At 46.1% G+C, this 27,928-nt stretch overlaps 3 protein-coding genes across 6 annotated transcripts in view; 1 reads left to right on the forward strand and 2 right to left on the reverse strand.

Annotated features, from left to right (window-relative positions):
• The first annotated feature begins 19 nt into the window (after positions 1-19).
• Positions 20-27,897, forward strand: ARMC7 (armadillo repeat containing 7). 3 transcript variants are annotated; one of them, XR_012896815.2, is made up of 5 exons: positions 20-147; positions 1,345-1,439; positions 1,608-1,751; positions 4,193-4,701; positions 27,773-27,897. XR_012896815.2 is itself a non-coding variant. In XM_006136416.3 (4 exons), the coding sequence occupies exons 2-4, from the start codon at positions 1,349-1,351 to the stop codon at positions 4,528-4,530; spliced, it is 573 nt and encodes a 190-aa protein (XP_006136478.2). In that variant the 5' UTR covers positions 20-147; positions 1,345-1,348; the 3' UTR covers positions 4,531-11,010. The 3 variants fall into 3 exon arrangements, 1 of the variants encoding a protein (XP_006136478.2); XR_012896814.2 differs by lacking the exon at positions 27,773-27,897 and adding an exon at positions 16,071-16,196; XM_006136416.3 differs by lacking the exon at positions 27,773-27,897 and having other exon boundaries at positions 4,193-11,010.
• On the reverse strand, positions 6,180-21,748 carry NT5C (5', 3'-nucleotidase, cytosolic). Its single transcript, XM_006136414.4, has 5 exons — positions 20,521-21,748; positions 8,836-8,936; positions 8,693-8,753; positions 6,620-6,734; positions 6,180-6,521 (listed from the first exon to the last, which is right to left on the reverse strand). The coding sequence occupies exons 1-5, from the start codon at positions 20,704-20,706 to the stop codon at positions 6,286-6,288; spliced, it is 699 nt and encodes a 232-aa protein (XP_006136476.2). The 5' UTR covers positions 20,707-21,748; the 3' UTR covers positions 6,180-6,285.
• The window catches only part of JPT1 (Jupiter microtubule associated homolog 1), a 34,292-nt gene continuing 28,974 nt past the window's right edge, over positions 22,611-27,928 (reverse strand). For both annotated transcript variants that reach the window (XM_025178164.3, XM_006136413.4), the window contains exon 5: positions 22,611-23,587. In XM_025178164.3, coding sequence (XP_025033949.2) covers positions 23,439-23,587 — 149 coding nt within the window. In that variant the 3' untranslated portion in view covers positions 22,611-23,438. The remainder of the gene's footprint in view (positions 23,588-27,928) is intronic.

A 27,928-nucleotide genomic window follows, 5' to 3' on the forward strand; every position in this document is an offset into this window, starting at 1 on the left:
CACCATTTCCGCTCTTCTTTCGAGTGGCCCCCCGACGTTCCGCCCCTCTCTCCCCGCGTGCGCAGGCGCGGGGAGGGGCTGGCGAGGCGCTGCGCGCGAGGACAGAGGGAGGCTGGAGCGGCCCGCGACAGGACAGCGCTGGAGACGGTGCGAGCTTGGCGCTGGGTTGCAGAGCAGGGTCGCCCTGCAGCCCCGGGCGCGCGGTGCAGGGTGGCTACAGCTTGTGCTTTTCAGTGGGAGAGCTCGTGGTTTTGGTGCAGTTGTGGAATGGCTGGGTTTGGCAATAGTGCGCCGCGGCCCCTTGCAAGCCGCCCATTCACCAAAGGTGGCAATGATGGAAGCTACAGTGTAAAGTGAGCATTGGGGGTGCGTCTAGACTGGCAAGATTTTGCTGCAAAATCTTGCCAGCTGTCTACACTGGCCCCTTGAATTTGCACAAGAGCACGGACTTTGTAATGGATAAAATCAGTGCTTCTTGCACAAATTCTTCCACGCTCCCGCTCGGGAAAAAGCCCTCTTGTATAAGAATACTTGCGCAAGAGGAACAGTGTAGACAGGGAAGAACTGTTTTGCGCAAAAAAGCCCCGATGGCTAAAATGGCGATCGGGGCTTTCTTGCGCAAAATCACATCTTGAGTGGCCATGGATGCTTTTGCGCAAAAGCATCCTTGCCAAACTAGACGTGCTTTTGCGGAAATACTTTTAACGGAAAAGTTTTTCCGTTAAAAGTATTTCCGCAAAATCATGCCAGTCTAGACGTAGCCTGGGGGATTACCAGCGTAAAAGGGTTAAAAGACTACAGTAAAAACTCATGGCTAGCCTATGCTACAGGCTGTCCTAAGTCCAAGATACATTCCAAAAAACTAAACTTATAGCGAAACAACTTAAGCAATTCCTGGTGACTGACTTCCATTTGCACAAATTGGTTGTTGTTTTTTTGGGGAGGGGGAGGGTGCGTGACTTAAGAGCGGGGAATGGGAGGACTCTTAATGCATCAGTTCCTACAAGAGTCAATGACTTTAGTGTGGAACAGATATATGCTGGGGCGACTTATAGTGGAGACTGATGTAATGGAGCTGCAACAATGCTTGATGAAACATGGGACAATTGCCAATGATTCTCAGTGCAAATAAGATAAACCCAGTTGTAGTGAGCATGTTTCTGATTCAAACCTTGACAGGGCTGGTTATACTACCACTTTCAGTCCCCTCAGTGAATGTGAAGGGAGAGAAAAGAAAACCAATTGCCTATTCTATACTTCTCAGAATGTTTTTATTAACCTTGCAGTGAAACTGAGGTCATACAGGACACTATTTTGAACAAAACTTAATTTTCCTCTCTTTAGCACCATGTCTCAAAAGCAGCAGGATCCACTGGACCTGGGGCGGCTTGAATACTTGCAAGCACTGGTCACAGAGTTCCAAGTAACAGAGTCTCCAGGTGAACTTATAAGCCTTTTTTTATTATTATTAAAGTATATTCCAAATGTCAGGATCATAGCTGGCTCATCAGTTATTGGGGGGGGGGGAGAGAGGTTTTCTTCAGAAATGGGACAGCCCAGCCCACCTCAGCTGCCTCATTCTTCACCTAAATGCATATATATTGCAGAAGCCAAGGAGCAAGTACTGGCTAATCTAGCCAACTTCGCCTATGATCCCAAGAACTACGAATATCTCCGACAGCTTCAAGTCCTTGACCTGTTTCTCGATATGCTCACAGAGGACAATGAGACCCTCGTGGAGTTTGCAGTTGGTAAGGAGTAGCCTTAAAACTTTGTAAAATGAACAACAGTAGTTGAAAGCACTAGTTGGATTTTGATGGATCAGGGGATGTCAGCCTTGCTGCTTTGATTCTGTAGTCCAACTGAGCCAGTTGTAACTAGCTAATTGGGCGCCTAAGGCAAGACCGTCCTCAGCGAGGGCGGGGGTACTGATATGGCGCAAGGCATGAGCGAAGACCGCGTAGTAGCTGTCTTTTCTGTGCCGCCTCAGCCATGCACCCGAGGCAAGTGCCTCACTCACCTCGCCCTTGTTATGGCCCTGAATTGAACTTGGGGGAGAGGCTCAACTCCATGACAAACCATCTATGGCAGATGTTGCTCAAACTGCTTAATGCCCTCAGATACTACAGCGATGATAGGAGTATAAAAATCTATACAGAACAGCTGAAACAGGTGTGAGATCAGGATAGGAAAGCTTCCTAATTGTTAGGGTGGTTAAGCACTGGAATAAATTGCCTAGGGAGGGATCTCCCTCATTAGAGAGATTTAAGAGCAGTTGTGACAGACGTCTCTCAGGGATGATCTAGATCAGTATTTTCCCAATGGTGTTCCGCGGAACCCCGGGGTTCTGCAAAGTGAAAATAAGGGTTCCATGAGAAAATTCCATTACAATTATATTTTATGATTTAAAAAAAATTTAAGCATTTATGAATTTTATTGAAAACAATTTTCATTTGTGTTTGCCACGATAAGTGTCCTTGTGTAATGTCATTACGCTGTGCACACAGTCAGACAGTGGTGCGATCGCCTGTTATATACCACCGTAAATACCCATACTCACTCATTCTCAATGTGTTTTGTTTTTAAATATGTGCAATTAAACTAAATGTTGATCTCATGAACTTGTTTAGCATTTTTTTATTATCCTAACTTATTTGTGGTCTACTTTTTCAGCTCCATATATAAAAGATTGTTATTAGGGGTTCTGTAAAATTCTTTCGAGTTTAAAAGGGTACCATGGCCAAATAAAACTGGGAAACATTGATCTAGATGGTGCTTGCTCCTGCTAGGAAGACAGAGGGACTGGACTTGACCTCTCAAGGTCCCTTCCAGTTCTAGTATTCAATAGGACTTGAGGTGAATTATTTCATATTAAGGCAACATTCCCCTTCACTCTACTAACATGCTGCAGTGCTGAAAATTAAACTGTGTAAGATTAGATAAATCTCTAAATAGTGAAACACAAAGTGTAGCTTAATGAGAGTTTTTAACCCACGTCCTTATTGTAATGAGACAACTATTGAGAACAACTAAGATTTTGCCAGAGAACAGAATCAGTACTCTTTATTATGGTGGTTGTTGACCATTAATCCTAAAATAACTTGTTCTAAAGAATATGAGGCTTCCATTCAAGTGAGTTAGAGTGAATTTAATACAACTGGAGAGCTAGCCATGCCAAAATCAGATCCTGAATGGGTTAGCAGGGTTAAATGATGTGATGGTTAAACTTCCACTGACAGAACGGCACTGGGGGTGTTATTGATTAAAATGTTGCTACTGTGGCTGCACTCTAAGTGCCAAGTTTTGTTGGCATAGAATACATATTAGTATTTACACAAGCGATAGAAATCATATTTACAATATCTTAATGCATATTAATAAGGCCATGCTACTTCTGATAACCTCTTGTAATTGAGTCTTGCTAGAACCCTTGTGCGGTACAGAACGTATATCTAGGAATCGCTCACTCTTCACTGCATTGTAGCCACCTTGGAGGTGAAAATAGGCAGCTCCTGAACAGAAAACCAAGTCTTCTAATCCTACTCTTAAAAAAAAACTTACTAAAGGATTTTTAAGTGACCCGTCTGTTTGTTTCATCTCCTGTGAAAGGTGTTACCTCCAACAGTATAGCACCCCCTCATGTCACATAGAGGAATGAGCACTTTGGTTAAAAAAAAAATCACTTTGAGGAAGGAAGAACAGATTTTTGAGAATAAAATGATCCAGGAGCAGGAGAGTCCCAATTTCCCAACCACTACAAAAATATTCTGGGCAGTTGATTGTGTGTGAGGAAAAGGGTCTCAGTGAAGTGTAAAGCCTTATTTTGTTTCTGATATTGTATGTACTTTGTACACCAGTAAGAAGCAGCATTACATTGGGTGGTACTCACACCTCCACTTGCAGTCTGTGTATATATACACTTGCCCTTAATCTACACGAGAATCCTGTTAGGAAATAACAAGTAGGCTGTTTTTGTGTTTTAAAGAGAACAACCTGGGCCCTGTCACAGACTAGTTTGAACTAACTTAATTCCTGACTGGCCCTGCTTAGTTATTTTGGCTCTAGTTACTGTGTAGACAAGCCCCAAGAAAGAGCTGAGGATCCTGGTTGTAGCAGTGCCACTTATACCTCAACAGGGAGTTAGATAGGTGATAGTAAGAGGGTGCCACAATCCCTCTCTTTTCTATTTCAGGTGGCCTTTGCAACCTTTGTCTGGATAAGACAAACAAGGACTATATCTTGGCGGCAGATGGGGTGGCACCTGTAATAAACTGCTTATCCAGCTCAAATGAGGAAACAGTGATGTCAGCAGTCACTACTTTGATGTACTTGACCATGCCACAGTCTCGCCAGCAGACCACAGCACTCCCGGTCGTAGAGTGCATGCTACGTTTCTCCCTCTCAGCTAACAGGAGGCTAAGCAACCTGGCAAAGGTCTTCCTTGAGGATTACTGCTCTCCTGAGCAGGTGGAGGAGGCCAGGAACCTGAGCAAACATACCGCTGTAGGGATCCCTCTCCCGAAGGACTGACGTTGTGCAGAGCAGAGGGAGGAGCTTGACTCTTCAATTGAATGAGAAGAGATATTCCTGGCTCCATCTTTAGTGGCCCCCCTCCACCTGCAGGCTAGGTCAAGAAGCTGGTGAAACCAGTTGAAAGGAGAAAGACATTCCTAAAATTCTGCCTCCATTTGAAAGGCCCAGGTAAGGAGCCAGGACATGGGTCCAGAAGGCAGGATTGACAGCTACGCTATAACAATACAAAAATTATGGGTGATAAAAATCAGGCCAAATAATCATTTCTGATGCTGCCCTTCTTAGTGTGATTGTCAAGTAGCTTAAACCCAACACAATTCTTTTGCATCACCTTCACCCTAGCTGCAACTATTGCTTCCTGTCTTCTCAGGGACTATATCTTTGAAATAAGTTTAAAACATATGGTTTTTATTTCTCGGTAGGAGAAAACACACCACTTTCTCCCTGCAATTTGCAATGTGGTCACATATCTCAGGACAAAGTAGGAGCCAGCATCCTCATACCACAGGCACCTGGTCAGCTAATTATGATACAGGGCTGTTAAATATCAGTAGGAATAATGTATTCCACCACAACATGGTGGAAAAGATGAAGATTAATATTTAGAAGAGAATACTAACATTACAGCTCAGTGGGACAACCCATGTTGTAGTAGCTTTTGTAAAACTTAAGATATTAACTTAAAAAAATTCAGAGTTAAGTATAAACAATTCTGAATCAGATATTCATTATCTACAGCAGTGGGTTTTAAATTATGGGTCGCAACCGAGTACTGGGTGGTGGAATGTCAGGCACTGGGTCTCATTGCTCAGGGCGATCAGGTGACCAGTGGGGGGTATGAAGACAGCTCCCTGCTGTCCTGGCACTGCAGACTGCACTGCATCCCAGAAGTGACCAGCAAAAGGCCCAGTTCCTTGGTGGGGAGGGGGAAGCACACAGCACTCCGCATGCTGTCCCTGTTCTGAGCACTAGCTCCCGTTGGCTGGGAACCTGCTGCTGGCTGCTTCTGAGGTGCAGCATAGTCTGCGGTGCCAGGAGAAACAGGAAGCTGCCTTACCACCACCACCGACTGGGAGTCGTTCAAGATAAACCCCTCCTACTCCAGCCCTCACCTCCCTCCCCAAAGCCAGATCCCCCTTCTACACCCCAAAGATATTATCCTCAGCCCTGCCCCACAGCGTACACTCTAGTCAAATTATGTTGGGTCATGGGCATCAACAATTTTCTTCAAGTGGATTATGAGAAAAATTTTGCAAACCACTGGTCTACAGCATCTGAAGCCCAAGTCTTCTCAGCTCACATTACTACAGAGAATCAGGAAGTGAAAAAATCTTCTTTCATTATGAACCAACCAGGGTAAAAAGGGAAAGAGTGCTGAACAGCCAATCTGGCTTAATATGTGAAATTATCAGAACTGTGGAAAACAAGATTTCCTTTCCTAACATGACCTCATCGCTCATACTTACAGCTTCAGGTCCTGCAAGAGTGAATGAGACAGGGTACAGTGTTTTCATAGAGTTTCATAACCCTGCTTCCTCTTTCTAATTTCTTCACCCTCTCCTCCCTTTCTGACAACCCCAAACTTGATATCCAGCATTATAAACAGTTGCTTGTCTCGTCATGTTTCTCCCTCAAAACATCATGAATGACTCTTCAAACATTCAGTAGTTTAATTGCACCAACATTGCAGAGATGATACAAATCTTAAACTAAGCTTCGTATCATTGGCCTTTAAAACCCCACCTACCCAGGTCAGTTCTCTTCTTTTAAAAGGGGGTTTCGTTGCCAGTTCCCAATTTGGCTGCCTCCATTGGCAATGAGACTAGCACAGCATTCTTTTCCTGCCTTACTTCTGCGTTTACTTTCCACTATCCCCCTCCAGTCATCGGCCCACGACTGCAGCCGCCTACGTGGTGGCTGAAGCTCTAGGTGCTTGTTATGGCAGCAAGTGAACAAGATGTGCTCCCAGCTCGGCTTAGGCTCCGCACCTGAGAAGAGCCAGAATGGAAAGCTGAGGTTAGTTGGTCTTTCCTCTGAACAACAGTAAATCATCTGCTGTAAAATCTCCACCTTGAACTTCCCAAACCTTGAATGATATCTTTATCATCAAACAGCAGGTCAGCTGATACAACTGTTTTATCTCTGGTCAGAATCAGCCGCTCCACAAACTTAGGACCCAGATGTTTTTCCACCCAGTGGTACTGTGAGGAGAGGAAGAAGAGCATTAGACGAATTGTACTTAGCAGCAAGTCTGACTACTCCTAGCGCTGTGATCTCATGCTGCAGGCCCACATCTCTCCTAGGAGCGTTATGAACCCTGCAATTGGGCCGTTGTCCTGGACACTGAAAGGACTATTGTGAACTGTACTTTCAGGGCCCTTCGCTCGTCCCTGCACTATGTACCTAAACCATGTCAAAGCTGAGAGCTGCCCTGTCTGCCTGCCAGGAGCCCCCAGACAGTGCCCAATTTGTTAGTACTATTCAAACATTTAGGGCCTCAATCTCCTCTTTTACCTTACTGTAAGACAAAACCAGCAGTGTAGTCCATGCAGTTACACTTGTGTAAAGCAACCTGAGAGGAAAGTCAGCCTATGGAATATACTAGGCCCTTTATTATTTAACCCCAAAGTACATGATTATCCCCTCTCTCGCTACATTTCTGCCTGGCACTGATCTCTTGATTTAGTCAAGATTTTCTCAGAGGAGCCTCCAGCATGCAATGCAGTGCATCAGACCCCTCCATACTTGCCTCTGGAGTATGCAGTGGCTTCTACTTGATTCTATTGCATCCGTTCTTTTACCTCCTCCATTCCTCCTATGCCAGGCCTGCACAACTCAGAAAGTGGCGAGGGACATATTACTCCAAAGAAAACAGCTGCAGGCCACAAGTAGGGTTGCCAGATGCTCTCCCAAAATATACTGAACACACAGGCTAAAAATCTTTTTTTTTGGGGGGGGGAGGGAGAACCCACGTGTGTCGGGCATACCAAAAAAACCCCACACTGCCCAGCTTCAGCACGCAACCACAGATTTTGTTGAAAAAATTCACACACAAGGGAAAGACTCCCAGTCACACACAAAGAGAAGAAATATCTCATGGCGCAAAATTTGTTCCCTCTGATACAAGTTATAATATCAACGGGGCATAAATTTTTACTAGCCGGCGAGCTGTGATAGGGTGGGGCTGCCTCGTGGCGGCGAGGGCAACCTGCCCCGCATTCCAACAGCGCTGAACCCCCGTGCTGCATGGGGAGCATGGTGTTCTGACAGCAGTCTGCGCCGCGTAAGCGGCCACCCAGCCAAGCAGCGTGCAGGGGGTCCAAGTCCTGGGCCAGAAGCAGGGGGGAGCTGCAAACGGGCGTAGGGCAGAGCCAGATGTCGGGGACAGGCGCTGGCACAAGAGAGCGCCACATTCAAAAGGGGAGTAGAGGAGAGTGGAAGAGAGGAGGGAGGAAATATTATTTCCGAAAGTCGTGGGCCGCACAGTGAGCCCCTTCGGGCCGCATGTTGGGCGGGCCTGTCCTATGCCATTTCTTGCTACTGTGGTACGAGCTACTGAAAGTTGTTGTTGGTTTGTCCGGTTTGGTTTTTAAGTGTTTTATATTCTGGCTTTCATTGTGTAGGACTCAGATGTCTTGCAAAAGGCATGGCACTGTGTGGCCTAGGCAGACTACTGCTCCTGGCCTTTTATATCACTTCTCAATCTGAACAGCTGCCACTCAGAGTATTGGTGTGCTGGTTCCTGCCGACTTCACAGGCTTTGCTCACAGTGACACGGTACTTGGGCACACACTCAGGGTACATCTATACAGCATGGCTATTTCAAAAGCTACCCCTCGTCTACACAAGCTGCCCGTTATTTTGAAATACACTTTGAAAAAATGAGTGCGCTATTTCGCCATCCCGGTAAACCTCATTGCACAAGGGTTAAGAGATGGCTCAAAATAGTGTGTTATTTCGAAATCTGGTGCTGTGTAGATGCATCAAATTTCAAAATAACTATTTTGAAACAGATTCGAAATAAGATATGCAATTTGTGCTACGCAAATTGTGTATCTTATTTTGAGTTTAGGGTGCTGTCTAGACGCACCCTAATAATTGAAACTGGCAAGATTCAGCAATAGCATCCTTAAAACAGAAGTGAGGGGAAATCTCTAACCTTCTCTAAGATGCAGTGCTCATACTTCAGTAGGGGAGTTGTGCAGATAAAAACATCAGTGCTTTAAAAAAAAATCAGCCTTGATTAGTAGATGTCAGAAACATAGATAATAGAAAAAAGCAGTTGTACTTTAGTGTCCTTACTCCAGCATATGGATCATTTCCTTCATGGCTTCAATGGCTCCTGGAATTGGCTCCAGCCCCAGAAAGAAGCCAGGTGACTCATAGATATTAGCTACTTTAGCCTGGAAAGAGATATGAGGAATATTAGCAATTTTTTAAATTGGAGTTTTGTGCACAATAGCTATTGAAAGTATTCAACATCAGAAGGACCTGTTTTGCCCACATTTCAGGGAGGGAGGCCAAGTGGCTGAGATAATTGTAAATGGGTTACTTAGTCTCACCTACTGGTGCCTGGACAAATCCAGCCCAGGCAGGTAATGGCTGGAAATAATTACCATCTGGTGACCTTTGTGAAATGAATTGTTAGATTTCATTCCAGTTCTCAGTAGACATATCTGCCTGGTTACAAAAACAAATCAATGGGCCACAACACACAGACACATACCACACCATGATAACTAGCACTCTCAGCAGAAGGGCCAAAGTCAGACTGGGGGACAGACTCAGTTATCCTCACATTTTACAGTGGATCCTGCCAGACCATGACTGAATATACTGGTGGCATATTTGTTGTGTTGCTCTCAATGCTTTTGAGTGTGTGCTGTCCAGGGCCTCAAGCAACAAGACTGAAATATCTATGAGCAGATTCTGGTGTCGGTATGACAGTTTCCCCATGGTGATATCAGTGCAAATTCTATTTTAAGATGTTGTAGTGGCAAAATGACTAAAGCAAGGGAATTCAAAGTTTGGATAATATCAGAGGGGTTGCTGTGTTAGTCTGTAACTTGAAAATCAAAGAGAGGTCCCATGGCACCTTAGAGACTAAACAAAATAGATAGAATCATGAGCTTTTTTTGGGGGGGGGGGGTCCACGAACGCTCATGATCCTATATATTTTAGTTAGTCTCTAAGGGTATGTCTACACTACAAAGTTAATTCGAACTAACAAATTAGTTAGTTCGAATTAACTTTTATAGGCGCTATACTAGCGATCCGCTAGTTCGAACTTAATTCGAACCAGCGGAGCGCTTAATTCGAACTAGGTAAACCTCATTCCACGAGGACTAACGCCTAGTTCGAATTAAGGGCTGTGTAGCCACTTAATTCGAACTAGTGGGAGGCTAGCCCTCCCCAGCTTTCCCTGGTGGCCACTCTGGGCACCACCAGGGAAACTCTTCTGCCCCCCTCCCGGCCCTGGGGCCCTTAAAGGGGCATGGGCTGGTTACGGTGCCCGTGCCAGGTGCAAGCCTGCCAGCACCCAGCCAGCAGACCCTGCACCTGGCACGGCTCGAGCCAGGCACCCGCTGCCACCCAGCCCTCCACCTCTTCCTGGGACCAGGCTGGCGGCTCCCGGGAGCCTGCCCGGGTCCGCAAGAGGCGGGCGCCCGCCTGGTCTAGTGCGGACATCGTGGACCTCATCCACGACCTCCGCACTAGGCACAGGAAAGTGGCCGTCTAGGGCAGGATAGCTGCCAGCCTGGCCACCCAGGAGCAGGTTTGCATGAAAATCAAGGTGGTCCACTGAGACCCCCGACCCTGGGCCCTGAGCTTAGAATGGCCGTACTGGGTCAGACCAAAGGTCCATCTAGCCCAGTAGCCTGTCTGTCAACAGCGGCCAACACTAGGTACCCTGGAGGGGATGGACCGAAGACAATGACCAAGCCATTTGTCTCGTGCCATCCATCTCCAGCCTTCCACAAACAGAGGCCAGGGACACCATTTCTACCCCCTGACTAATACCACTCCATGGACCCAACCTCCATGACTTTCTCTCACTTCTCTTTAAACTCTGTTCTAGTTCTAGCTTTCACAGCCTCCTACAGCAAGGAGTTCCACAGGTTGACTATTGGCTTTGTGAAGAAGAACTTTCTGTTGTTAGTTTGAAGCCTGCTACCCATTCATTTCATTTGGTGTCCTCTAGTCCTTCTATTATGGGATCTAATGAAGAACTTTTCTTTATGCACCCTCTCCACACCACTCATGTTTTTATAGACCTCTATCATATCCCCCCTCAGTCTCCTCTTTTCTAAGCTGAAACGTCCCAGTCTCTTTAGCCTCTCCTTCATATGGGACCTGTTCCAAATCCCTGATCATTTTAGTTGCCCTCCCCTCTCCCACCCTCTCTCTGCCCCTCTCCCACCTCCTTTTCCCAGTCTCCCCCAGTTTTGTTCAATAAAGAGAGTTTCTATTTTTGAACACACCTGTCCTTTATTTTGTACATCAGGAAGGGGGCTAGGGAGGGGTAAGTGGAAGGAGGTGAGGGAGGAATGGGGTACGAGCCCCCGATGGGGAGGACTGGGCTGGCTCTGCAGGCTCCTCGGAGTGGAAGCTCTCCTGAAGCCCCTTGATTGCTCCCCCCTCCGGATAGCAGCCTGCGGCAAGTGTAGCCAGGCTGATGGCCGAGTGCTGTGATGTGTTGAGTGTGGGCACTCAGGGCACTCCAAGCCAGGACTGCTTTGCAAGAGGGGAACCCCTGAGAACTGTCTGTCCGGGGTGGGGGTCGGGACCCTTTAAGCACAGCCCTCGGCTAGCCTGAGACAGCAGCTCCACGCTCTAAGTCCTAATCTGATGCCCTGCCAGCACTGCTTCCGGCCATCCTTAACCTTGGTTCAGGGTCCACTCAGTGTGGACATGCTAGTTCGAATTAGTAAAACGCTAATTCGAACTAGTTTTTAAGTCTAGATGCGCTAATTCGAATTAGCTGAGACATACCCTCAGATGCCACAGGACCACTCATTGTTTTTAAAGTTTCAATAGTTACTCATTCTGTGAGGCACTGCGTAGTCAGCTTGAACACTAGGGAATTATTGTCTCTAAAAAGTACAGCAATAAAATGCGGGTGTTGCAAGCAGTCCTGTGAAATTCAGTGCTAGTGACTAGGGTCCCACAGAACAAGTTCACAGCAGTGAGAGCAACTGCACGAGCTTTGCCAACCTTACCCTGCTTGGCCCTGACAATAAAGGTGCCATTTAAAGCCAATTGTGGGTTTAGTGAAGGTCCACCTATTCACTGGACAGGCCCACGGCCAGTCACCACCTCACCTGGAACAAACTGACTGGTTTGGATTTGAAAGGCAGCATAGAGATGGCAGGCCTTTCCGAAACGGGGATGAGAGACAATGCTTCCTGCTGAACACAGGCTTGTTGCTGAGAGCTTGTTTCATATACCTGTAGCCAAGGGCCTGATTTTAGAGGTTAAAAGGGACCAGGCAGAACAATGCTGAGTGTGATTTTAATATAATGGAACCTCCTCCTGTGACTAGCTGCTACAAACACATTTCAGTAAAAACCAGTTACTTACCTTTCGTAACCGTTGCTCTTTGTGATGTGCTGTTCGTGTCCATTCCAGTGAAGGTGTGCACATCAAACTTTTCCCTAGCAGCTTCTGTAGGGTCAGCCAGGGAGTGGCTCCAGTACATGGCACTATATATATATATATATCTCACCATGCTGACCCACCCCTCCCTCAATTCCTTCTTGCCAGCTAGGGAGGATATTGGAATGGACGTGACTGACCCTCCTCGAGGAACAGTTATGACACCTTAGTGCCGTTTTTCTTCCTCAAGTGCTTGTCCATGTCAATTCTAATAAAGGTGACTCCCAAGCTGAATCCCAGGAGGCAGAGTCAGTTAGCCACTGATTATAGGATGGCCCTGCCTACTGCATCATCATCTCAAGCCTAACAGTCAATGGCATAATGGACCATGAACATGTGAATCGAAGAGCAGGTAGCTGCCCTGCAAATGTCCTAGATTGGAACCAAGCCACCACCTTCCTTTCCTCAGCCATTGCCGCAAAGTCTATGCAAGGACACCCTGCTGACTGGCTAGCCACCGGTGGAGTCATCCCACAGCATAAATTTCCTCCCAAAAATATCGAGGTGCTGTGCCTCTTTGGTGCCAGAGCTGGCCGGCCCCACTGCTCCTGCTAGTTCACAGTAGAAACCAAGGAACATGAAAGGGGATGGGATGTAATACTTTCTGTCCACATGTCTGGCCACTGGGGGAATGGAAGCCAGTGTTTGCCAAATTCTGAGATTTCTACCATCTTTATGAAGGGCAGGGCTACCCCGAAAGACCCTTCTGGGGCCAGAATATCCATCATCGGGCCCTCAACCTCAGCCACTTCTTGCACCTGAATGCCCATATTATGGGCTATTCTGAGAAGTTCATGGAACGCTCTATGATCTATTGGGGGTGGTCCTGAAATGGATGCCCCTTGACAATTTAGGGTGACATGTCCCTAACATTACTGACCTAGAAGTCATGGCAGGCCTTCCCTGAGCTTGGTGGTATGCCCAGGGGGTCCAAAATGGCCACCGAGGAGAAGGAAGCCATTGTGGATGCCACTGCATCTGGTGATCCACTGTAGGGTGAGAATGTTCTTCTGGCTGCCCAGGAGCAGGTGGACTCACCCTTAGATAATGACGACATTGAGGGTGAAGACCATGGTGGGGCGGATGAATCCTGCACAGGGGTCTGGTATTGAGAGGAAGGCAAACAAGAACGGTGCTGGGGAAACTTGGTGAGGACCCATATGCACTCAGAGACCTTGATCTCTGACTAGGGATGTTAAAATGCATTCATTTTGGTAAACATTTAATTGCTGAATTTTTCAGAGGATACATGCTTACACACAGCAGCTCCCACCTGCCCCTCTGGCTCATTGGTTAACCATTTACACATGTACACTGTCACATCCCTATCTCTGACAGGCAAAATGGCAGTACCAGCAATTGGTGCCATGATCCCTACCCCAAGGAGGACCGGTACCATGGCCTCGGTGCCGGGGGTTGGGTAGGGGCTGGAGGCGGTGAGAGTCCCTCACCAGTACATCATATGGCTCCTGGAACAGCATCAAGGAGCAGGCTTCCTGTGATGGTGCAGCACTAGCATAGTGCAAGCTCCATACTGGGAAGCCATGCCAACCATCTGGTGACTTGGGCATGGTGCTGGTCAGGTAAAGGTGAATGCTTAATCATCAGACTGTGATGAGGGCACCTCAGCACTGCAGGCTTCGATGCCGTGTGGCCACTGCTGCAGTGCCACCATCTCAGGTCTCTGGCCACCTCAAATGTATCAGATGTAAATGGCTCTAACATGTCTGCCACTTTGTGATCTGTGGGGGAGCGCCCAGTGCTGGGCTCATCAGCACTTGTGGTACTGGAGCTGGCGGTGCCATCACCCTCTGCCTCAAGGTTCCACAAACTGAGGGGAACTTGGCAGACCGAAGAGGGGATCACGCTCTATTAGTCTCTTTATGCCCCTCAGCACTGGGGAGTTAGATCGGTGCTGAGGCAGAGGGTCCCGTTGTGGTACCAGTGATCTGTGGTGCCAAAGCTCTTTAGCAGCTTCTTCAGGTGGTGCTGTGTCCCGTACCGATGCAGGAGCACAGCGCACCAGCAAACTGGGTCCCAGTGGATCCAGTACCCTCAGCCTAAGTACCACTTCCATCAGTAGCTGCTGCAAACAACAATCCTCCTTTTTTGTGTGTGGCTTGAAGGATTTGCAGACCTTAAAATGGTCTATTTGGTGAGCTTCCCCCAGAATATGTAGACAGGAGTCGTGGGGGTCACTATTAGGCATAGGCTTATGGCAGGAACCACAAGCTTTGCAGCTTTGGGCCTGTGCATAGCACACCGCCCAAGGCAGGTGATAGCCGTTATCTACCACCTCAACTACTCTAACAATTAACACTAAAGTGAAAACAATAGCTACGAACAATAAATACAAACTCAACTAGGGAATGACGCACTTGTAGAGCAAGCGAGCAATGTTCCAGCACCATTGTGGACAATAAGAAAAAAAACTCAGGGAGGGCTGGGTCAGCAGGATCATATGGCACCATATACTAGCGTCACTCCAGGGGGCTCCCTGGCTGACCCTACAGAAGCTACTAGGAAAAAGTTTCCGATGTCCGTCCATGCATGCAATGCGCACACACCTTCATCAGAACCGAGGTGAACAAGCACTTGATGAACACATGACATTTTGGGGTCTTTAATCCTCATTGCCCTGTGAGATAATACATCTATCTTTATTACAGATTAAAAAATGGAGGTTAAAAGCACTAATCAGTAGTCACTGCGAGAAGGGATATTACATTTTGTTTAATTAATTGACTAGTCAATGGATTTTCCATCGACTAGTTGATTAGTCAATAAATGGGGGAGCTGCAGCGGGGTTAGCTCCCAGGCCATGAGCTAACGCCGCTGCAACTATGCCTTTTAAACATAATAAGAGCCTGTTGGCTCACGCTGGGTCTCTCCTGCTGCACTGTAGCCTTTTAAATGTACATTTAAAAAACAGAGGTGCAGCAGGGGGGACCCAGCATGAGCCAGGAATCAGCTCTCCCTGGTCCCCCTCCCCCACTGAGCTTCTGATTTTTAAATGTATTAAAAGCCAAGTTTAAAAAGCAGAGGTGCAGTGTCTGGGACTGGGTGCGAGCTGGGAATCAGCTGATTCCTGGCTCACACCTGCTCCTCACTACCCCCCCTACTGCCTGCAGAGATGGTGCTGGGGGAACCAACTTTTAAGCTGTCTCCCTGCAGCAACGGCTCCTGATTCCTCCCCTCCCGTCTGTAACAGAGGCAGCAAGTGGGAGGAAGTGGCTAGTTGACTATCCAACAAGATTTGCTTATCGGATAGTCAACTAGTTGATTACATCCCTAACTGCGAGTAGAAGAACTGGCTCTGTCCGGTGAGCTCCTTGTTCCCAGTCTCATGCATTGCTGAGACCCTGCTGCCTCTCGTAAGTGACAGGGCTGGCTTTTCTTGTCTGTTTCTGGAAGTAAATGAGGGAAAGAATCATCATTGTGCTCTAGGCTGGTGCCCCCCTGGAGAACACCCAGGTCAGAGCCAGCTCCAGCAGCCAAAGGACAAAGGGCTAGTCTGGAACATAGGGAAGGTAGGGAGGGGATGTAAAGGACAGTTTGAGATGAACTTGTGAGCCTGGTGATTCTGCTCCCCAGACCACTGAGGGCAAGTTCCAGCAGCCCTCACTTGCATAGAGGGACTAGACTGGCCCCCTCGGCCCCTAATATGGGAGGCACAAGCTGCCTTTCCCTCTGTCCCAGGGCCAACTCTGGGCACAGAGATGAGCCTGCTTGTACAAATATGAGTTTATCTGCTACTCCGTGTTCTCCTTCCCCTGCCATAATCAGGACACTCCACAACTGACAGTTTTCCGGGGAGGGGGTGTGTGGAATCTGCTGCATATGCCTCAGCTATCAGAGCAAGAGACATTGTTTTCCTGCAGTTGCCCGAGCTGTACTGACGTGTGGAGGAAGAGGAATCATATGTGGCAAAGACAGTCTGCGGTTGATAGAAAACAGACTTTTCAAAAGAACAGAGGACCTACACCCAAGCATGAGCGTAAGCCAGGAAAAAGTTCCCTTTCAGAGAATCCCTTAAGGGAGCAAAGGTGCAGAAAAGGTGAGAGTTAATACTGCTATATGTCAGGGTTTGCTGTACAGTTCAGAGGCACCGTTGTTCCCTACTGAGAGGATACACCACTTGAGGTTTTACTGGCATGGCTGGGGTCCTGCCCTCCACACAGCTAGTTGTGCTGTTCCTCCTCCTTTAAAAACACAGCAAACAAGAAAAAGTGTCATCCATGCACCTTTCAGTGGGAAATGCCTAGATTGGTCAGAGACCTGCATCAATACCACTTGGAGGGTTGCAGTGCTGGTTGCAGCAGAAAGCTACTCATATTGGGGAGGTGAAAGGTTAACTGATAAGTGTCACCCTTAACTCACCACCACTCCTCACCCTCTCATTAGCAGTCATCACAACAGCCTACAGGATTGAACGGACTGTGGGGACTAAACTCACACTCACACTTCAGGTGTGTCTACATAGGAGCTAGGGGCATAATTTCCAGCTCCAGGAGACATACAGGCACTAGCCCCGATCAAGCCACTGTTCTAAAAATAGTGTCTGTGGCAGCATGAGAGTTGGAATGGGCTAGCTGCCCCAAGTACATACCTAGGGTTTTAGGCAGGTTTGTGCTGCAAGGAGCTAGCCTGTCATGCCACTCGCGCTATCGAAGCTGAAGGGCTAGTCCACGCAGACTCACTCCGCAGCAGTAGCTCAGCTCCTCAGATTAGGTCTGGCAGCTCCTCCATTACCAATTTTTAGTGAGCGGTATTGCAACCTGTGCATCATGTCACAACACCCTTGTGTTTGGGGGCCTTCAACAAACTGATCCTCCCCCCCTTCTGTGGGTGGCCCTGGCTTCTCCAAGCTGTGGTTTGTTGGGACATTATTTTGTTTCATATAATAAAATCTCAGAGTTACAAACACCAGAGTGACAACACTACCTTAAAAACAAAGGCTGTAGTCATAATTTTGCATAAATATACTGTAGCATATATAGGAATACTAAACTATGGTTATAATACTTCTAACTAACCAACTGTTTAGTAAGTGATTAATATATATGAGTGATACAAGTAAGTATAGTTATATTCGTATATATATGTATGTTTACCATGCCCATGTCTTACTTCAGTTTCAAGTGGTTTGATATTTTTATGATCACGGGGTTTTTTGTTTTCTCTTTTTTTTGGGTCTGTGTGGTGTTTCATAACAGTTACTTTATTCCTTATACTGAAAGGGTCCAATTATGGCAGTGTTAATAGCTACTTCCATTCCTTTCTTTAGCCTATATTGTATGTTTGCTTTGTGGTTTGTCTATGCATGTAGCAACACATTCGAAGTAGGGCTATGACTGTTATAGCGTGGATTACCATGAGGAATATACTGAGTGTTCTCATTTTTGGATGTTAGGTTACATCTTCTAGATTAGCCCACCAGCGTGTTTCAACTTCTCTTTGGATACTTTCTACTTCTTCTATTTGTTGTTGGATAAGTTGGGCTGTGGGCATCAAAGCTTCCTTGGCTTTGGCTACCAAATCACGTATGTCTAACTTTCATTGCTTCACTGGAGGGAAAAGTTGAATTAACAAAATTGTTCAAGTGTGCAGGAGAAGTAATTGTGTAAGTGACTGTTAACACTGCTTGTTGGCCAAAACGCATAGGTTCCTATTTGGATTGTTCCCATAACCGGGACACAGAATGCTGCATTCCTTGCAGGACAATTGTGGCCTGAAATTGAGAAGTGGGAGTAACCCAATGCACATACCATGTCTTGTATTTGAACCACTTCGACGACTAATTGTTTCTGTACCAATTGAGCCCAGCCTTTCTTTGTGTTAATAGCAATTGTAGCATAGCACTCACATAGCCACCATCCTTTATGTTTTACGCAGCAAGCTTGATTAATTTCCAAGCCAGTTTAAGTTACCAAACGCACTGTGGAGTAATGCTGTAGGAATGTATCATTTACCAAAGTGCCCACACTGTTTGCATGGTATATTTTGACTGGCTTTTGTGTCCATCTTAGAACGGTCATCATGAGGTACATAGTTTTACTGACCTCGTAGTCCAGTTTTGGAACTTTGTCAAATTTGGCAGAGTGCAGAAGCTTTGGAGCAATATGATGTACTCCTTGCCTCTGTATCTGTTTTAGGATAGCTGTGCAGTCTAGTATACTCATGGCCAATTTTGTAACTGCACTTGCAGTAGCCTGTCCTTAATTATTTCAATTACTCAGTCCCCATAGGCCACACAAGCAATTGCTAATGAAATATTATTCTGGAGGCTGTTGATAATTGACAAAATGGTAGCATTTAGGTGGGTGAATCCTTGAGCAATGAGGTGCATGTTATCAATTGTGACTGCATGTGGGCTTATGTTTTAGGCCTTCATCTTACAACATAGACTAGCAACGCTGACAATACCACTTAACTTACTAGAAGAAAAATGTTTGCCCCCAAAAGCATCTGGATACTAGGATCAGATACACTCAATAAACTATTTTCATTTCAATTGGGTTAGGGATGTTAAAAATTATTAATAGGATAATCATGTAACCATTAAAAACCATAGCAATTATACACACTGCAGGCTCTGCTTAGCTGGGAGCTGGCTAAGTGTAACTGATACCATTAGCCAACAAGTATCAGCTTATTGATTAACTGGTTAATCGGTTATACTCTAACATCCCTAGTTAGGATCCTATTTACTTAGTGTAGGGGACAATAAAAGGTTCCAAAAAGTTTCTAGTATAAAACAGCTGTTAACTACAAGCAAGTGAATAGCCTGATCCCATTAACGAGAAGTCCTGTGGCTCCTTAAAGACTAACTGGTTTATTTGTGTATAAGCTTTTGTGAGAAAAAACCACTTCATCAGACATGTGTAAATAATTATGTTAATCTTTAAGGTGTCACAGGACTCCCCATTTTTGGAGATACAGACGAACAACACAGCTCTGAGACTGATCACATTAGTCAGCCTATGAAAATCAGGTGGAGATTGAGTGTTCTGAGTACCAGTTCTGGTGCCAGAGAAGAGGAACATGAATAATAGTCTTTTAGCTGCAAGTTACAGGCATGGGTAGTTTTCTAGACTATTTGGGACTTTAAAAGCAGAAGCTGTGGATTTCTCAAGGAAGGCATCCGCAGTCCCTTTACTATCTGTAGAGCACATTAAATACTCTGTAAAAAAAAACAAAGCCTCAAATCCATCTGCATTTTATTTTTGTTTTTGTTGTGTTTACTTAAAAATACCCAAACCGACCACACTCTCATTCAATATCAGATATTAGGGGCTCATCTACACTGGGGAGTTATTTCAAAACAACTCTTATTTCAAAATAACAAAATGAGCATTCACACTACCAAGCCTGTTGTTTTGAAATAATGGGTCTTATTATTTCAAAATAATAATTCCTACTTTTGAAGAAGAATTAACTTATTTCAAAATACAGGACTGTGTAGCACTTTAAAGACTAACAAGATGGTTTTTTGTTTCAGCTACACCAGACTAACACGGCTACATTTCTATCATTATTTCAAAATAGTTATTTGGGGAGTTAGTCTAGGAGACTCCATCAAAGGCAACAATTCACTCTGTTGGAAGTGGAGAGCTGGGTTCATTTGCAGCTTTGATAGCTTCCTGTAACTGCTCTGTGCACTGCAGTTCTCTCACCTGGGAAACAGGTGCTGTAATAGCCCCATTCTGTGTCTCTTTGCCCGGCTCTTAACCTTTGTAGAGTGCTCAGAGATGCTTGGATGGAAAATTTTACTGCCACTGCTGTATAACAAGAACAGGTCTTTGGAGCAGATAAACGAACACGAGGATGCCCCTGTGTTTCAGAGTTTCAGCTGGACTATGTTTACTGCCTGTGTTTGTTTAAATAAGGAGCCTCCCTTTCTCTGAAAGGAGTTGGGGACAGAGTGTTCACTGTGAGCCGATCAGGATACAGCTGAAAGTTAACAATGGTGGCATTCAACAACCTTCTGTACTATCCCGAAGAAAAGTGGTGGCTCCCATTTTGCCCTACCAGTATTCCAGGGACAGTACATTTCTCTCCACTGAAGAAGACGAGAGAGTGAGCATTTTCAGCAGGGAGCAGCTGCTCCATTTTGAATGACATTTCATTCCTTGGTTTGCTCTCAAGCCGATCCGGTGAGAGCAGACCGCCCCCTCGCTGTGCGACACACCTGCCTGCTCAGCACGTGAGCCCAACCAGGGCACGCTGCCCCCAGCCCACCATGCAATGCTGGACAGGCTAACTGGGGCATCGCCTTTGCCCACGTGCTATGTCAGGGGGCGCTTCTACCCTGTTCCGCCAGCCCCTCACCTCCAGGTCCTCCCGCAGGCAGCGATATTGCTCCAGGACGGAGAAGCCCCGCCGATCCGCCAGCTCCACGTGCGCTTCCCCGGGGTAGCGGGCGAGGAAGGCCCGCAGCACTGCGCCCTCGAAGTCAGCCAGCACCCCGTCCATGTCCACCAGCACTCGGAGCCGGGGCGCGGTGGCTGCAGCCATGTCACCCAGCGCCGGTGATGCGGCAGCAGCCTCCTTAGAGCCCCCAGCGGCTTAGTCAATAAGACCGGGCGGACTTGGCGCCTGGCAAGCCCCGCAGGGGTCTCAGCGCTCGTGGGGCGCGGGAAAGCCCGGGGGCGGGGCGCGCAGCGGAGGGCCGGCCAGGCGGGGGATTCAGCATGGAGGCTGAGCAGCGAGGGGGAAACACGCCATTTCCGCTCCGGCCGAGCCAGTGCCAAAGCTCGGACGGGAGCGGCTGCTCACTTCCCCCAATGCCAAGCCCGTCCCGCTGGGAGGGGAGCGGTGCTGCCGGCTGGGGCAATGGAGGTAGCGGATTTGGCCGGAAGAGCGTACCCAGCCTGTCCTGCTGCTCTTGAAGAGCAGCCAGGCGCCTGCAGGGAGCGGGACGGTAGCTGTAGTCCGGTTCAGGGCGGAGCTCTGAGGCCTCCTCCCAGTTTTGTTTGGCTAATAGGAGTGGACTACAGCTCGGCTTGAGCAAGCTGCACTGGTAGGTTCTTAGGGGGAGGGATTCAGTCCAAGTCTTTGCCCTTCCACAACACTTGCTGAGTCAAATGAAGGCACGCTTAGATTTTTTTTAAAACACCAGTTCTGGTGGTGCTCATGCTGGGTGATACACATGCCCCTGATAATGGAAGAGCAAGCTTGAGCTAAATGTGAGTGACAAAAAAACTGTTACAAAGACAAAATGTTAGAACCAAGTATTTAAAGTTTTTCCCTGCCCCATTTGAAAACTAAATGTTAGCACTAAAGAGGAAAAAATAGCAATAAACCAAGTCATAGTATGTCTGCTTCTGGAACACCTGTGGAGAGTTGGCAAAGGCTTCACGCTGTAGAAGATTGTCACTGCAGCATCAATCTGGTGTTCAATTTAGCAAGTCTAGTGAAGATGAGCTAAATAGAACTCAGAGGGTGCCTCCCCCTCACCAATATCAGTACTGCTGCTCCTTATAGAGAGTAAGGGAAGCTGCTGTCAACTTGCTGTTACCAGCATAGTGGGAAACTAGATTTAAGATACACAGCTGAGTGGAGTACTATTAACGAAGTCCTGTAGCACCTTACATAGGCTAACAGATGTATTGGAGCATAAGCTTTCATGGGCAAAGAGGCATCTGACAAAGTGGGTCTTTGCCCACGAAAGCTTATGCTCTAATACATCTGTTAGTCTATAAGGTGCCACACGACTCCTTGTTGCTTTTGCAGATCCAGCCTATCATGGCTACCCCTCTGGTACTTGCCACCATATCTGGAGTTGCACATCTTATTCCACCTTTCACTGTAGTGTAGGTCAAGCCTTAGTTCCCCTCCCGAGACAGCAAAATAGCATGAAATATTAGCCAATAGCCTCATTGCCACAAGCGGTCCTTTGACTAAGATCTTAGTCCCATTCTGCAAGAATTAGACATCCAGTTATTTTAAAAAGGAAGCCATCATGCTTCATACGAGCTAGCCCTGGCTGACAGCACAGAGTAGGTGGAGCACTACTCTGATCTCATGATACTTCTACTGTTTCTAACTCAGCTCCTGTGTGATGTTTCTTGATTTACAAGTCCTCATGTCCAGAGCTCCCTGTAAGATGGGCACTTTTGCAGCCACTCAGGAGAGTCCAGTGCTGTCCAGCTGATTAGTAGAGCACCCACAACTAGCTTTGTGTTTCTACTTGTGCACTGAGGCATGTTGAATGTGCACCACATTAAACGTTTGTTCTGCACCTGGATGGCAAAGATCCGAGGGAACATTGCTCATGTCTTTTTACACACCTAGATTAATTAAGCTATTGTGATGAGGGATATTTCCTTTGAAATGCTTCAAAGTATACTGTACCAGCAATAGATAGAGACAAGATATATAAAAAAAAAGGGACATTGAAATAAAACCCACACAGGAAACACTGCTTCAAAACTTCTATATTATTTACTTTTAAGCAACAGTCCAGCTTTGTGAAGTTACAACACACATTTTAAAAGGATAAGATTTTCACCTCATGGTCAAGCACCAGCATGATCATGCACAGCATTGAGTCATTTATAATAAAATGCCCCTGTAATTTTTATTTGAATAGCCACTCTTGTATGATCTACTCCTCATTCCACCTTTACTGAATTAAAGTTTTGCTATACACCTAAATCCACCTCTCAATATTAGGACAGGCATCTCAGCCCTACATATGGCACATGCCCCATTTCATAATGGTCCAACTCTAAGATACCCCTTATTAAAGGCAGCATGGCATACATTAGCATCATACTTCTGTATTGTTCTATATGGCACAGTAGGGCTTGAGACATTTACCACAGGGAAATCAACCAACAGTTGTGTGGTAAAGGGGATTACTCTTATTGTTTGCCTCCTGTTCAATCAGAATCCTAAACCCTTGTAAAGCTGACTAAGAGGTTCTTTTAAAAAAAGAAGTCTCAGTACAAAAACCCTCTAAGCACATTTAGAACCAATCTAGTCTCCTTTGAAACACATTACTATCCGTCCACAATTTCCCTCATGTTTACGACTAGAAAAAAAAAAAAAAAAAAACCATGTCACTTCCAGTAAATCCTGGGCAGACAAAACAGTGGGGGAAAAAAAAGCTTCTTTAAAAAATGGCAGTACATAAAGTGCTTCTTTTTAATGAAAGGAATTAGATGTACAGTCAGGCTCAAGTTGTGCAGTTCACAAGCGGGGGGGAAGAAACAGACACGAGTTCAAAACAGAAAGGAACAGGTTTAACCAAGGACTAAGCTGGACTTTCCACCAGGTGGATTTCTCCTGGATGGTGCAGGTACTGGTGCTACTGGGCTAGGAACAGGTGCAGCTGGCAGGGTTTTTTCGTCACTCTGGCCTGGAGCAGCTTCTACATCAGCCTCAATGTTTTCTAGAAGACAAGATTAAAAAAAAAAAAAAAAAAAAAAAAAAAAAGGTTTGATAAGGAAAAGGAGACAGTCAGAGACATGGGTGGTGGGTGAAAGCTCAGGTTAGGAAGTCAAGCCTGAGGCTCTGCCCCATCCACATCCTCCCCCCCAGTGGGGTCAAGCCCACCTCACACCGCAGCTGACTGCCCCCAGACACAGCAGGGGGCATGTCCCAACCCTCCAAGGAGCCTGGCTGCCACATCACTGCCCCAGCCCTCCCAGGCAGCTGGTGGAGAGCATAGGCAGCTCTGAGGAAAACAATACTTTCCCTTGCCTATTAGTGGAGACTTCCATTTTAGGTACCTCCCCCATCCACATTCCAAGAGGATGCAGCCGTGAACATCTTCACTTGGCTCTAGTCATTTGGGGCCAACTTAGTTCAATTGCCAGAAGAGCAGCACTTGCAAGCAATTCAAGGCAAGTACTCACAATTAGTATGGCCATGCATATTTACGTTTGCACCTTCAATTTGAAGTGGATTCCATCATATGCAGGGTTTATAGTTTGGTTCAATGCATCTCAGCACCCCAGCTACACAAATTGTTCCAGTTCTAGCACTCGTCATGCAAGTTATGTATCAAACCTGCTAGTGGCTCCTAGTGAAACATCTCAATAGGTGTTAAATAGCCACTACAATGCAAGTCTGAACCCAAGTTCTGCAATTAAGAGTTTTACATACTTCATTCACATTGTAATACACAAGCTAAACAGAATCTACACTGAGTGAGATAATATGCCTAATCCCCTTCCTAAACCTCTGTGGTTTGTTTATAAGCCCTCCAATAGGTCCACATGAAAATATGGGCTTCCCTGAAGTTTACATCTTTTAAAGAGTGCACCATTTCATCCAATTCTATTCTGGTTAAAAGGACCCCCAAAAAAGAACAAACATACCCCACCCACACACAGGAATTCCAAGTGTAGCCCATTTGTTAAATGTTTGCCAGGGCATCAACTTGTTAGAGGAAACCCCCCCCCCCCCCCCCAAGTAACAAGAGCAGCCTGGCTAAACTTTTTTATAGTGGGCTGCAGTACTCCTTGGGAGAAGCCGGACGCACCCTTCCTGCATACCATTGCCTTTAGAAAAAGGGAAGGTGTGAAAAGGGGAAAATAGCCTCAGACTCTCCCACCTGTCACCTTGGTATGAGAACTGCAGGGCTTACCTGGTCGCAGGAAACCTGCACAGTTTCGGCCCAACCCCTGGGACACAGACCCCCACTTGGTGACCGTTGGCCCATATATGGTAATATGCAAGTGTGGGAAAGTGATGTGCGGACTTGGGGATAAATACCCATCAGCGGACTTGGGGATAAATACCCATCACACAGTTCGCTCGAGGAGGTCTTCGCAACACACGTACCACCGTGTGTGCACCTTCCCGTATACTCCAAAGCACTGCCGGCCTGATCAACCGACCAGCCACCTCCCCCGACTCTCTGGCATAACCAAGGCCTTCGCAACCGAACCGATATCTTTGAAATGTTCTGTGTGCTGTGTAAGTTGGTATGTATGATTTTATTTTCTTGTTGTATAAGCTTAGTGTTGTAGTTGTTTTTGGTAGTACATAGAGTTTGTAGTTATCACTGGTAATTAATGTAACTGGATATCTTTAGAATAGAGACTATTCCCCTTACCGTTCCCATCCTTATATTTGACACGTTTAACTAGAAGTCATAGAATATAATAGATACTGTAAATTCATTAACACCATTTATTAAAAATCTTAGAATAAATACTATAAATTCATCACTGTCAAATATCTTTAGTTTACTAAAATGGTCCACCTGGTTCTGTCCTTCCCCCCTTGGGTATGCATCATCAGACCTGTGGTTCTCGCAACACAACTATTAAGTTTTCTATTCATTAGAGTCAATTATCCAGCTTTGTCCATTCACATTTCTGGAAAGAGGAGTTTTAATTAAATGAATCTCCAGTCAGGGAGGGATGTAACTAGATTGGTTTCTGCTGCAGCTGGGAACAGTTTCCATCTGTCCCAGGACAGCAGTCCCTCTGCTTTTTTAGGACAATTGAGGTAGTTAATCTACAATATGCTCTCACAAAATAGGAGAGACACAGATGTCACATGTTCACTCAATTCAGTATATACATGCAATGAAGTTCAGGGAAAAGCTAACTGAAAATGCACCCCCCCCCCCCATTCTCTGCTATTCAGAAGTCTAGTCTTGATTGCTTATGTTTTTCAATTTTTTTTGAAAGCATGAAGAGGCTTGTAGGATTTGCTGTAACTAAGTGGAACAGATTGAACTTGTGCTGCAATAAGCAGCAGTGACAGAAAAGAAACCCCACTCCTTTGACTTGTCAAGTCTTGTTTTGAAAGATTCCTGTAGGATAAGACTTCTTATTCAGGTCTCCAGACTAAATGCAAGATGCATTATCAGCAAATTTTAGTTACAAAACACATTTTTAGCAAATCACCTATAGGAGATGTAAGGAAAACATTCTTATGCTGATGCATCAAAAAGTATATAAAACCCCAATGATCCAGCAGAGAGTTTAAACTTCTCATATGGTAATCTCTTCAGTAATCTACAATACATAATTAGAAACTGGCTGGATAAATGGACCCTACATGTCTACACTTCATCTCTCACTCACTTATTCTGCAAATGCAGACACCTGAAATTGCAAATGAAGTGGGGATTTAAATATCCCGCGCTTCATTTTAAAATAGCGCCATAACGTAATTATGAAAATGAAGCACAGGATATTTAATCCACTTCATTTGCAATTTTGGGTGTCTGCATTTGCATTGAGAGAGAGAGAGGAATGAAATATAGACATATCCAGAGTCCTTCAGAATTACAGATTGCATCCATATTCCTTTAAAGCAACAGAAGCTTGAAACAGTTTAGAAAATTATTTCAGACCAGTGAATGGAAACATGAACAACACTGGGCATGGAACATTTGTCTGCACGAGTGGTGGAACATTTCACATGACAGGCATGAGAAGAGACATTCTGAGATGCTAGGCTTGCTCAGTGACAGTGCTGTGCAGTTCTGACCATGCTCTACTGGGTATCCATAAAGACATGGGGGAGGGGCACAGAGAGAAAGGGGCACAGATTTATCAGGGTTCATGAGGAATTTCAGTCAGAGGTGCCTGCCTTCCTAGTACTTGTGCTATTGCTTTGGAAGAACAAGTACCTCTACAATTCCTGCTAGTGGCATTAGAGTTAAGTGTGACTGGTTTGCCTGTCTTCACAACTTTTGTGACTGGCCAGAACAACTTAGCAGTCATGTTTCCTTGTCTCAATCCTGGCGCTGATGCAATTTAATCAAAACACTTTCCCGTAATATTATGTCATGAAAACCAACTCCATTTCACTTGTCCATATCACTGAGAAGTGGGTTGACGGACTATCCAGTGCAGCTGGAAGTTACTCTTCCAGTAGGCATAGGTTCTGCCGCTTATTTTCAGAAGAACGGGTCCTGCACAAAAAGGGGTTTTTGCACAAGAAGGAGCAGCGAAGACAGCTCCTTCTTGCACAAAAGCCCCTTCCGCAAAAATGGCAGCTCATAAGATATGCAAAGGAAGCATGGCAATATGCATATCTTCTTGTGCAACAATGCGCAGTGTAGACGTAGCCCTAGGGTTTCAATTACAAGCAGAGCTACAGTAACATGAATATTAATTTGCACCAGTCACATTTACTACTAGGAATGGTGTTGACAAAACAGAGAACATTCCTTCCTAGAAGTCTTGAAAAAAAGAGGTTACTTACCTCATAACTGTAGTTCGAGATGTGTTGCTCATGTCCATTCTGATTAGGTGTACGTGCACCATGTGCACGGATTCTGGAGCTTTTTTCCCTTAGCGGTATCCATAGGGCCAGCAGGGAGCCCCCTGGAATGGTGCTGGTATACTGGTGCACATATACCCCTGTTGGCCCCTCCACCCCCTCAGTTCCTTCTTGCCAGCTCCTTCCGACACAGGGAGGCAGGTGGAATGCAGAATGGACATGAGCAACACATCTCGAAGAACTACAGTTATGAGGTAAGTAACCTCTTCGAGTGCTTGCTCATATCCATTCTGATTAGGTGAATCCCTAGCCGTGTCGCCGCCGCCGCCCCCCCCCCCCAAGGTGGAGTCGGATGGTAACTAACTACCTAATTATCTTTCTGCAGATCTCAGAACTGCCCTCCCAACGGCAGCATCCTCCCTGGCCAGTTGCGTAATCGCATAATGCTCCGCAAAGGTATGCGCCGACGACCATGTTGCTGCCCTGCAGATTTCCAAGATTGTCACAAGAGCTAGGAACGCTGCCGACATCGCCTGGGCTC

The sequence above is a fragment of the Pelodiscus sinensis genome, chromosome 20 (genome assembly GCF_052426305.1).
Source record: "Pelodiscus sinensis isolate ZL-2025 chromosome 20, ASM5242630v1, whole genome shotgun sequence".
Classification (NCBI taxonomy): Eukaryota; Metazoa; Chordata; order Testudines; family Trionychidae; genus Pelodiscus; species Pelodiscus sinensis.

Coding starts and splice junctions, on each gene's coding strand:
- NT5C (XM_006136414.4), bottom strand. CDS start 20,706: ATGGCTGCAGCCACCGCGCCCCGGCTCCGAGTGCTGGTGGACATGGAC. Junction 6,735..8,692: donor AGCACTGCATCTTAGAGAAG/GTTAGAGATTTC, acceptor CTCTCCTCACAG/TACCACTGGGTGGAAAAACA. Junction 6,522..6,619: donor TGATAAAGATATCATTCAAG/GTTTGGGAAGTT, acceptor GGCTCTTCTCAG/GTGCGGAGCCTAAGCCGAGC.
- ARMC7 (XM_006136416.3), top strand. CDS start 1,349: ATGTCTCAAAAGCAGCAGGATCCACTGGACCTGGGGCGGCTTGAATAC. Junction 1,440..1,607: donor CCAAGTAACAGAGTCTCCAG/GTGAACTTATAA, acceptor TATATATTGCAG/AAGCCAAGGAGCAAGTACTG. Junction 1,752..4,192: donor CCTCGTGGAGTTTGCAGTTG/GTAAGGAGTAGC, acceptor TTTCTATTTCAG/GTGGCCTTTGCAACCTTTGT.